The 10,710-nt window shown below is 38.5% G+C and overlaps 1 protein-coding gene across 1 annotated transcript; it reads right to left on the bottom strand.

The window, feature by feature from the left end:
- Window positions 1-577: 577 nt before the first annotated feature.
- LOC120079485 (prefoldin subunit 1) lies at window positions 578-10,504 on the bottom strand. Its single transcript, XM_039033686.1, has 6 exons — window positions 10,380-10,504; window positions 10,237-10,290; window positions 1,860-1,965; window positions 1,708-1,714; window positions 1,520-1,604; window positions 578-895 (listed from the first exon to the last, which is right to left on the bottom strand). The coding sequence occupies exons 1-6, from the start codon at window positions 10,401-10,403 to the stop codon at window positions 812-814; spliced, it is 360 nt and encodes a 119-aa protein (XP_038889614.1). The 5' UTR covers window positions 10,404-10,504; the 3' UTR covers window positions 578-811.
- Window positions 10,505-10,710: the final 206 nt, after the last annotated feature.

Here is a 10,710-nt window from a genome sequence, read left to right as displayed (position 1 = left end):
TTATTAGAATTTCGTTTTAAAACTATTAATGACTTTAATAAATGAGTGATTTTTCTTCTTGTCTTTTCTCTATTTTTCTGCTTGTTTAGGAAGAATTTTGGAAGATATATATTTTGTTTAGGTTATTCTTATTTGACTTTAAATGGAATCTAAAAATAATTACCAAGTCTAAATTATTCACTCGAACTTTAGGTCTTGATTGATATAATTACTAGTTAAGATTTTTAATTAATTCAATTCGTCATAAATGGACTTTCCCCTCTAAAAACTATAATTATCTATCTTAGTACTGAGAAAATTTATTTATCATGACTTTTTATTGCCCCACAATTTTTTTTTTTTTTTTTTTAAAAAAACCACATTTTGAAATATTACAAAAAATCTAAGAGAGAAATTGAGTTTTTCCCCAAAAAAAAAAACCAAAAAAGGGGGAAAGTGCAAAAATCAACCTTAGACTAGGAAGTTTACTACAATTGTACTCATGAATTTTTAATTTGATCAATCACTCCATGTAGTTTGTTAAAGTGTTGCAATCAAGTAATTTCAAGACGAAAAAACCCTTCAAACTACGAAAACAGAGTTCAGAACTTGGAAGTATGAATTGCATATCAAACAAAGTTTTGGAATCAGACATTACAGAAGGCAACCAAGTAGAATCATAACTCACAACACCACACCAGCCAAATTCTTGACCCAAGAGCATGAAAACATTCAACACAAAAAGGTGAGCTAAGCTAATGGTAAATTAATCCGGGGGGGGGGGGGGGGGGGGGGAGCCTGCCCTATGCTGACAGTAGACTAATCTGGCGAGCTATACCTGGATTCTTGTTGCCAACAGCTCCCTCAAGTTGTTCTCCACCTCAGCCATTTGCTTCTCTAAATACTCCTTTGAGGTCTACAAATGTCCAAGAAAATCATCTTTCATAAATGGAGAAAAGAGAAAAGGCCAAATGCCATTTGTCCAAGATAAAACAAGGATATCACTTTTTTAATAAAAACAACAAGAATATCTCTAAATAGTGTAAATCGCAAAAGTTCAATGGGAAGCATTGAAAGCATACTGCACTCCAGATCTCCTGGTAAGGGCACCTCCACCAGTCATAATGGCAAGCAATTTTAAATAAAGGGAAAGGAGTGAAAACAGAGGCATAAGTTTGCTTTCAGTAAGATGCCAAGAATAAAGATGGTATTGTTGGCATCCAACTCTTCACTCTTCAGCTAATTTCATTCTTAATGCTATAATATGTGATTCATTTACATAAAAAAGGTTAGTAGAAAAACAACATCGAATTGGCTTCAATCAAGATAAGTGTTTGGAAGTTAATGTAAAAATTAAAACGTACTTATCAAAGTCAGAATTAGTGAAGGCAAGAAAATATGCAATTAAGAAGAGGAAGAAAATACTATTTAGTGGAGGCAAATGTCACTAAATCTTCAAAAAGAGACAACGTCAATGGCAGGTATACAATTCAAAGGAAGACTTCTCGTCTCTGCAGAGGAAACTAATACTAATAGGTACCTGCAACGAGGCAATTGCAGTTTCACTATCCTTGAACTTTTGCTCCTGTTCATTCATTAGAACTGACTTTGACTCTAAAACAAACCTGGTCAGAACGAGACAACACAAAGTAAGAGAATTTCATCTGTATAATATGAGAAATAAAATATCTAACTTTAAGTCGTTCACTTAAGTTCAGCATAACTCACGTTCTCCCTGCACCATAAAGAATGATGGATGGAAATCAGTGATAAGTAAAGTGAATCTAACAAGGTTAAAAACTATTACACGTTTTGGCAGCTAATAATTTAGGCAAAGGGTGAACAACCTTCCGGTAAAAACATAAAGCTTTGTTAAGTACCTATAGATTTGTACGCATTAGTGTCTTCAGACAACTGTTTAAGCTCCTCCAAGGTTAAAAAAGCTCGCTTCTTCTCTCCCTCCTTGTTTCGTATCTGGGTTTGCAACTGCAAATCAAGGAAAAGACCGGCTTTAACTCAAAGTAAAAAATTCTCTGTTCAGATAAAGTGACAGTGTGACACATTGAAGAATAAAAAAGAACTAATTTTGTAATGCACAAAAGATAGCAATCAATGCATCTGCATTTTGATCTTGAGATGTACAGGATTTGCCTCAGTCACTATGCCATATATGTTGTTGACATTTTGAACCATTACATCAAAATTATTATTTATATTTTATTTAATAATTTTCATTTACTTTTATTATTTTCCATTAAGTAGGGATATTTTTGTCATTTTGCTATGATCTATAATGTGAACACAGGGTTTTATTGGAAGGTTGTCTAAAGTCTTGTCATACGGTTATTTTGAGAAGATTACGATTGATTGAGTTTTAGCCTTTGTGCTTTTTCTTTCAAGTTTAGCCAAGAAAGCTTCTTGAATTTTTGTAATTTGTGCATTGAGTTGCCTGCCAAGAACAAATCTACCTTCGGATGCTTGACTACCTTGAAAAACCAACTTCTCTTTGATCTTGCTGGACTTGATTCCAAGAAAGAGCTTGGCCCACTCAACCCATCTGACATGTAGAAAAGGAGACAGAGAAAGGCACATATTCTTTCCCTTAACACAAAAGAAGAAATTTCTTGGTGACAAAAAAGTAAGCATATTTGGTTAAAAGATGGAGACTTGAACTCTTCCTTTTTCCATTGCCTTATGAATGCAAGGGAAAGAAAGAATACTGTGATGGAGGTGTTATCGAGGGAGAGAAACAGTCTCCTTACCGAAGGTGAGATAGAGACTGAGTTTATTTCTTTTTATGAAGATCTGTACTCGAAAGATGATGGCCATAGACACATGCCCCCGATTGACCAATGGGACCCTATCACCCCTCTACAGGCCAACGAATTGGAGCTTCCTTTTACTGATCAGGAAATATTTGCAGCCATTAAGGACCTTGGTTCGAACAAGACACTGGGCCTGGACGGCTTCACTGCTGAATTCTTTAAAAAATATTGGAACATCTTTAAGAAAGACATCAAGAGCGTGTTCCAAGGTTTTTTTTTTTTTTTTTTTTTTTATTTTTTTTGTATAAGAAATAAATTTTCATTGATAGATAAATTACAAAAGAGGGGGGAAAGAAAGCCCCGGATCCAAGGGAGTTACAAAATATTTCTCCAATTGGACAAAAGGTATTGAAGCTATAATCGTAAAAGAGCTTAGACAATTTACACCAAGATATAGTAGTATTAAGGACATGATCAAAAAAGATGTCGATGTGCTGGATTTTGTTGTTGAAGAGGCGGTTGTTCCGTTCAAACCAAAGCCGACCAGAGAAAGCTCTAACAAAATTCATCCAAAGGAGGCCTTTTCTCCCTTGAAAGGATGATAATCAAGAGTAAGGGAGAGGCAAAGGCTAATATCAGATGGAAAGGCCATATGCCAGTTGAAAGCAGGAAGGAAAATGTTCCAAAAGGCTCTCGAAAACTCACAGAACAAGGATAGATGGTTTTGGGACTCGTTGTCCTTTTACAAAGATGGCACCAGCTTGGGCAAAGCAGAGTAGATGGGTTGCAACGTTGAAGCTTGTGTGAGTGAGGATGGCCCTACGGGAGAGCTCCCAAAGGAAGAATTTAACCTTTTTTGGATAAAGATCAGATCAAATACCTTTAATGGAGGCCTCGGTGGGGGACCCATTGTTGTTGTAGCGGGAATCGATCCATGACTTTGTGGAGAAAATGCCAGATGGTTCCAAATTCCAAAACCAATTATCTTGGGCATGTTGGGGCTGATAAATGTTGAGTTGGGAGAGGGTGGTCCATTCCTCAGTTTCCACATCATTGAGATGGCGATGGAGATGAAGGTCCCAACCACTAGTGTCAACAATCCAAAGGTCACTGACCAAGGCATTCTTTGCAAGAGACAGGGCATATATATAAGTTGGGAAATGAGGTGATCAACTGTCTGTTTTCAATTCAAGCATCATGCCAGAACAAAATAGTGTTTCCCAAGCCCAATGTGGCAGGTACATGCGAGTCCACCAATGGATGGAGATGATGCAAGGCCTTCCAAGGACCTTTAGATGAGGAAATCGATCTAATACCAGCTTTGTTGTCATAGGGGGAAACTCCAAATTTGGCCATGATAACTCTGCGCCATAAGGCCGATCGCTTCAACCTAAAACGCCAGATCCATTTTGCAAGGAGCCCCTCGTTCCCAGCTTAAGGTTAGTTATCCCTAAGCCCCCCCTAGATTGAGGGGTAGTGACTTTTTTCCACCCAACAAGGTGAGAGTTCGGGCCATCGAGCTTCCCTTTCCATAAGAAATCACGGAAAAGTTTTTCAATAATATTAGCCACCTTGCTAGGGATGGTGAAGAGAGATAGGTAGTATGTGGGGAGGTTACTCAAAGATGCTTGAATAAAAACCCCCTTTGGAGATGTATTCGTAGGACCAAGCATGAAATCTTTGTTCGATTTTCTCAATAACAGGGGCCCAGAAAGAGAGTTCTAGGTTTTCCAAGAAGGGGCAAGCAAAGATAGGTGTTAGGCCACGACCCAACCTTGCAGCCATATAAACCAGCAATGTCCTGGAGCTGTGATGGGGACAAACTGATGCCAAGAATCTCAGATTTTTGGTGGTTGATGGATAAGCCAGTGCAAGATTGGAAAGCATCAATGACATCGAACAAGTTCCTGATCTGATCAAGGTTGTAGATAGAAAATAAAATGGTGTCATCTGCAAACTAAAGATGGGAGATGGAAAGGTTGCCAGAACCAAAAGAAAAACCCTGAATCTTTTCATCCAATTCAGCCTATGTAAGCATATGACTGAGGGTATCGATCACAATATTAAAGAGGAAAGGGGATAGAGGGATCACCTTGCCTAATACCTCTGGTAACATGAATCTTGCCCCTAGGGCGACCATTAATAAGAATGGAGAAATCGGCGGATGAAATACAGCCCATAAACCATTTCCTCTAGAGGTTATCGAAGCCTCTAACTTTAAGAGAGTTGTCAAGGAAACCCCAATCAACAGTGTCAAAAGCCTTTTCGATATCTAATTTAATCACAATGCCCTTTTTCCCTTTTCTAGACCACTCATCAATGACCTCATTGGCAATAAGAGAGGCATCCAATATTTAGCGCCTCTCAACAAAGGGGAGATCAAATGGGGGAGGACAACCTTCAATCTTTCTGAGAGAACTCGAGCTAAAATCTTGTAGATACCCGTGGTCAAGCTGATTGGCCTATAGTCACCAACTCTTTTAGCACCAACACGCTTTGGGATGAGACAAATGTAAGTTTCATTAATGTTGGCATTGACGATACCTTTCTTAAAAAAATCTTGAAACACCCTCAATATGTCGGGCTTAAGGATGTGCCAAGATTTTTTATAGAACTCAAATGTATATGCGTCAGGGCCCGGAGATTTGTTGGAACCAAGGGCGCAAACAACCCCCCAAATTTCCTGCTTGGTGAAAGGGGATTCAAGCTGTAAAGACTATTGCATCGTGAGGGAAGGGTGGTTGCAAGTGGGAAAGGCAGCAAGGCTAGTCTTCTTTGGGTACAGACTTGTAAAAAACCTTTGGAATTCCTCGACAATTTCAGATTCCGAGAGAAGACTAATATCGGCAGAGGATTTGATCTCAAGAACAATGTGTTGTCTTTTCCTAGTGGCAACAACACAATGGAAAAACCTGGTGTTTTGGTCACCTTCATTAAGCCAAGTGAGCCTGCAAAGGCTTTCCACTTTAGCCACCACCGAGATAAGCTGAGCCTTTAGACTCGTCTTTTGAGCTCTCAAGACGGGCGAATAACCCGATGACTCCTCCATACCGTCAAGTAATGAGATTTCCACAATAATCTGATTCTTTTGGGTGTTCCAAGATTTTTTCAAGAAAGGTATTATTAATGCAAGCCTAAATGCAAAAAGGTTGATGCTAGATCTATGAGTGACTTTAGACCTATTAGTCTTATTTCCTGCAAATATAAAATCATTGCTCGAGTCCTTTCAGAGAGGCTCCAGAGAGTTTTACCACACACTCTTATTCCTTAACAATTCGCTTTTGTTGAAGGTCGACAGATCCTTGATGCATCTTTGATTGCTAACGAGATCTTTGAAGATTATGCCAGGAAGAAGAAACAAAGAATTGTGATCAAGATTGATCTTGAGAAAGCTTTTGATAGAGTTGACTGGGCTTTTCTGGATCTCGTTCTACAGGCCAAAGGTTTTGGCACCACTTGGCACGAATGGATTAGGGGTTGTATCTCTTCTGCAAATTTCTCTATTTTGATTAACGGCTGTCCTAGAGGCAAGATCCGTGCTTTGAGGGGCCTTAGACAAGATGACCCTCTGTCATCCTTCCTATTTGTCATCATCATGGATTGTTTCAATAGAATGCTAATTGAGGCTAGCTCTAGGGGGTTAGATTAAACGCTTCTGCATTGGACCGAGATCTTTATAGGTGCACCATCTTCTCTTTGCTGATGACACCATCCTTTTTTCGGACAACATTGATGACTCCCTAAAAAACCTCTTCAGTCTCGTTAACACTTTTGAGAAGGCTTCAGGTTTTAATATAAACCACAACAAAACTGAATTATTGGGTATCTACACTATTACCAAATATCTGGAACAGTTAGCTGGGACGTATAGCTGTAGAGTGAGCCATTGGCCTTGCTCATACCTTGGGCTTCCACTATTTGGTAAACCAAATTCGATCTCCTTTTGGAACCCTATTATTGAGAAGACTGAAAACAGACTTCATACATGGAACCATAAACAGATTTCCAAGGGGGGTCGCCTCACTCTCTTACAAGCCACACTATCCAATCTCCCCACCTATTACTTGTCCCAAGCTTCCCACCACGGTTGCCAACACTATGGAAAAATAATTCAGAAATTTTCTGTGGAAGGGTCCCTCATCAAATGGTGGATCCCATCTTTTAGATGGGATAAAGTCACTAAGACAAATTAAAAGGGGCCTTGGGTTACAAACACTGATTGATAAAAATCATGCTCTTCTCACAAAATGGGTTTGGAGATATCTACATGAAGATGGGGCCTTATGGAAACAGATTGCGGATGCTAAATATGGGGTGTCTACAAATAAATCTTGGCCGAATGCTCTTTTCCCCAATTACATCAAGGATCCATGGAGTGCCATCATGGAACACTTGAACCTTATTAAAGACAATGTTACTATAAAAGTGGGGAACGGGAAAAACACTTCTTTTTGGCATGACAGATGGATTAGGGCCACACCTCTTAAAGAGATCTACCCCTGTTGTTTTCATTGACCAACCACCAATGGTCCTCTATTCATGAACTTTCAGACTCTAGACAGGGATGGTCTCTTACATATAGGAGAAACCTCAAGGAGGAGGAGATCGAAGATTGGCTTGACCTTATGAACACCATCCATGGTGTCCACCTTTCCATCACAGAGGACACTTGGATCTGGCAACCTGACCCCTCCAGTTCCTTTTCCACTAAATCCCTCACCCATGCATTGGGAGATGACCCGGAAGCCACTGATCACCCCTTATATGTAGCTATTTGGAAAGATTTTTACCCTAAAAAGGTTAAATTTTTCCTCTGGAAAGTTAGTCACAATGTCATCAATACATGTGACAGGATACAAAGACGGCTCCCCCACATGGCCTTTTTCCCCCAATGTTGCCTCATGTGAGTCTGGATATGAACCATCTAGTCACCTATCCATCCATTGTCATTTTGCCATGAGATTTTGGGAAGAGATCTTTTCATCCTTTAGATGGTATACTGCCTTCCCCAAGGACACAAAGTGCTTTCTCCTACACTCTCAACGGACACCCCTTTACGAAAAACAAGAAGGTCATTTGGATGCATCTTATTCGTGCTTTCTTATGGAATACTTGGAAAGAGATCATACACCCTTTCTTCCCTTTTGACCAATTGGAGATCTCTTTTGTAATTCCATTGGGTTGGGCTTCGGCCTTCTTTTGTAAATTTTATACATCAATGAAATTTGTTTCTTATAAAAAAAAAATGTCGATGGCTATTTGTAAGGAGTTGAAAAGATCTCTAGAAATTTTTGTGGATAGGGGCTGATAGAGATAAAGATAATACCAGGCAAATAACTACAAAAAAAACCCCATTGTAACAGAAGTCCACAAGGAAACGTGGAATCTAGCAAAGGACAAAACATTGTAAGGATGACCTTTCATCCCTCTAAAGTCCTATTGTTCTCACTCCAAAGCCCCCACAAAATAGCACAAACAACCGCTTGCCACAAAATATTTCCTTTCTCCTTAAAGGGCGGATGAAGAAAGAACTCCTTGATCATCTCTTTGCAATCATAATGTCTAGCAAGATCAAAACCAAACTCATCAAAGAAACATGTCCACCCAACAAAATCACAACTCCAAAGCATATGATCAAGGTCCTCTCCTACCCTCTGCAAAGAATGCAATATCATTACCTTGGGGGGTAAGGATTTTGAAATTTGAGGACTCAGAACAAAGCATTTTTAGCCAAAGCTCCAAAGCATATGATCAAGGTCCTTTCCTATCCTCTTAGCCAAAGCTCCAAAGCATATGATCAAGGTCCTTTCCTACCCTCGGCAAAGAATGCAATATCATCACCTTAGGGGGTTAGGATTTGGGAATTTAAGGACTCAGAACAAAGCATTTTTAGCCAAAAGGCTTTGGCATTTCTCTCTTGATCTTAATTCTCTCTAAGCCAGGATTATTGTTAGCAAATTTGATCCTCATCCTTTCAAGTGGCTGTCGGGTGGGGTTAAAAGCACTTATACTTCTAAGGAGCTCCCTTCTTTTTCCACTTGTTCCATCGTGTGGTGGGAGAGGGGAAGGAAATGTACATTTTGGAAGATTATGGGGTGGAGTATAGACCCCACTGCTCTACATTCCCTCGTCTCTATCATTTTCCTTCCTTTAAAAGTCATGTGGCTTTTGACTTTTTAGTTTGGTTAAGGAGCTCCTTTTTCTTTTTGTTCAAGTTTTGTCACTCTTTGTTCGATAGGGAAGAGATGGATGTTGTCTCCCCTTTGTTGGACCCTTCTCCCTTTGCGTGAGTCTTTTTCTGCTATTTGGAGGACTAAGACTCCCTAGAAAACACAAAAGAGCTATCCAGAAACACCAGTCGTTGGTACCCTAATTTGAGCAACCTCTATTAAATGATCTGGAATACTCCTACACTAGTCTTAGTAGAATTAGTACAACAAATCAATTACAAAGGAGAATGCCTCATTTCGCCCTCTCTAAATCATGGTATGTGACCATCCTGTCATCTCTATGTCCATTTTTTTTTTTTTTTTTTCATTTGACATCTCTTTGTCCATTGCTTCTTTGCTTCCCAGTTTTGGATAACAATGCTTGATGCCTTTGGTTGGTTTGTGGTTTTTCCGGATGACATATTTGGTATTCTATCTTCAGTTTTTGTAGGTCATTACTTCCATGGCGTGAAAAAACCTTTTGGTTGACTATAAATCAAGTTTTCTTCTTTAGGAATGCAAGGATCTTCGAGTATATTTTTCCGACCTTTGACAGCTTTTTGGATTTTATTTTATTTCATGCATTTTTTTGGTGTAAACATAAACACCCTTTAAGAGGTTATAGTTTTTCTTTTTATGACTTCTAATTGGAGAGTTTTCTTGTAATTCACCCCAGTGTTGGGAGCCTTTAATGACTTCTAATTTTGTGGGTGTCTGGAAGGAAACAAATGCTAGAATTTTTTTCAGATAATTTTAGTTCTTTAGAATACTTTTATCACCTTGTATAATTCACGGCCTCTGATTTGAATAAGAAACAAAATCTTTTGCAACTATACCAGTTCCAATATTAACCCAGATTATAAATGTTCTTGTAATTCCTTTTACGCTTTCAGTATTAACCTAGATTTGAAGGTTTTCTAGTGATCACCCTGTCCCTGTGTCCGTTAGGTTGTGTTTGTTGGTTTTTTAAGAGTGAAGTGTTCATCATTTCTTAGAAAAGATATATAAATACAATAAAAAGTTTCAAAAAAAAAAAAAAAAAAAAAGAAGTAAACAACGTATAAATGTACAAGAAATAAAAGAACCAACATCGAGTAAACTCATCAGTTGACCCAGGAAACATTCATTTACATTACTAACTAAATACTGAGAAAAAGAATAAGCTTCTAATCATCAGCACAAAACCTGTAAGATCAATCCAGACAAGAATTACTAAAACCTTTCATTCCTACAAGACTAAACTAAACAATTTCCAGCAAGTCCAATAAATGAAAGGGAATTACCTGCTTCAGCTTTCCAGTAATCTCAATTATACGACCTTGAATTTCCAAGAAAGTCTGATTCGAGAAAGAAAACCGAAAGCTCATGCATCGGAAAAATAGCAGCGATTAGCGGAAAAACAAGAGTAAAGAGTAAAAACACTCACAGCTCTGTTCGTCTCGTCCGCCATTTCGAAGATCAGAGCTCGCGTAAAAGATGATTATGACCAAATATGATTTGTTGCACTGTCTAGGGTCTGATGTAACTGTGAAGTACCGGGTCGGTTTTTTTCCCCTGATTTATTATTTATTTATTTTATAATTAAACTTAATTAAGTAGGAAAAAAAAAGAAAAAGAAAAAGAAAATCCCTGACCATTCTTGGTTATTTAGATTGGGATTGTTTTGAAAGTTAATTAGGAAAAATGGGGTTTTCAACTTATTTAGGAGAAATGATAGTTTTTTTGTCCCATCCAAATGCGTCCCTTGAAGAAACGTA

The sequence above is a fragment of the Benincasa hispida genome, chromosome 6 (assembly GCF_009727055.1).
Source record: "Benincasa hispida cultivar B227 chromosome 6, ASM972705v1, whole genome shotgun sequence".
NCBI classification, from domain to species: Eukaryota; Viridiplantae; Streptophyta; class Magnoliopsida; order Cucurbitales; family Cucurbitaceae; genus Benincasa; species Benincasa hispida.
The sequence above is the reverse complement of the archived record's forward strand: the minus strand, read 5'-3'. Positions and strand labels throughout refer to the sequence as shown.

What these genes read in the sequence shown, in the direction of transcription:
- LOC120079485 (XM_039033686.1), bottom strand. Translation starts at nt 10,403, where the DNA reads ATGGCGGACGAGACGAACAGAGCT. An exon ending in TTACTGGAAAGCTGAAGCAG is followed by an intron (nt 1,966 to 10,236) that starts GTAATTCCCTTT and finishes CTTGATTTGCAG; the next exon opens with TTGCAAACCCAGATACGAAA. An exon ending in CTGCAATTGCCTCGTTGCAG is followed by an intron (nt 896 to 1,519) that starts GTACCTATTAGT and finishes GGACATTTGTAG; the next exon opens with ACCTCAAAGGAGTATTTAGA.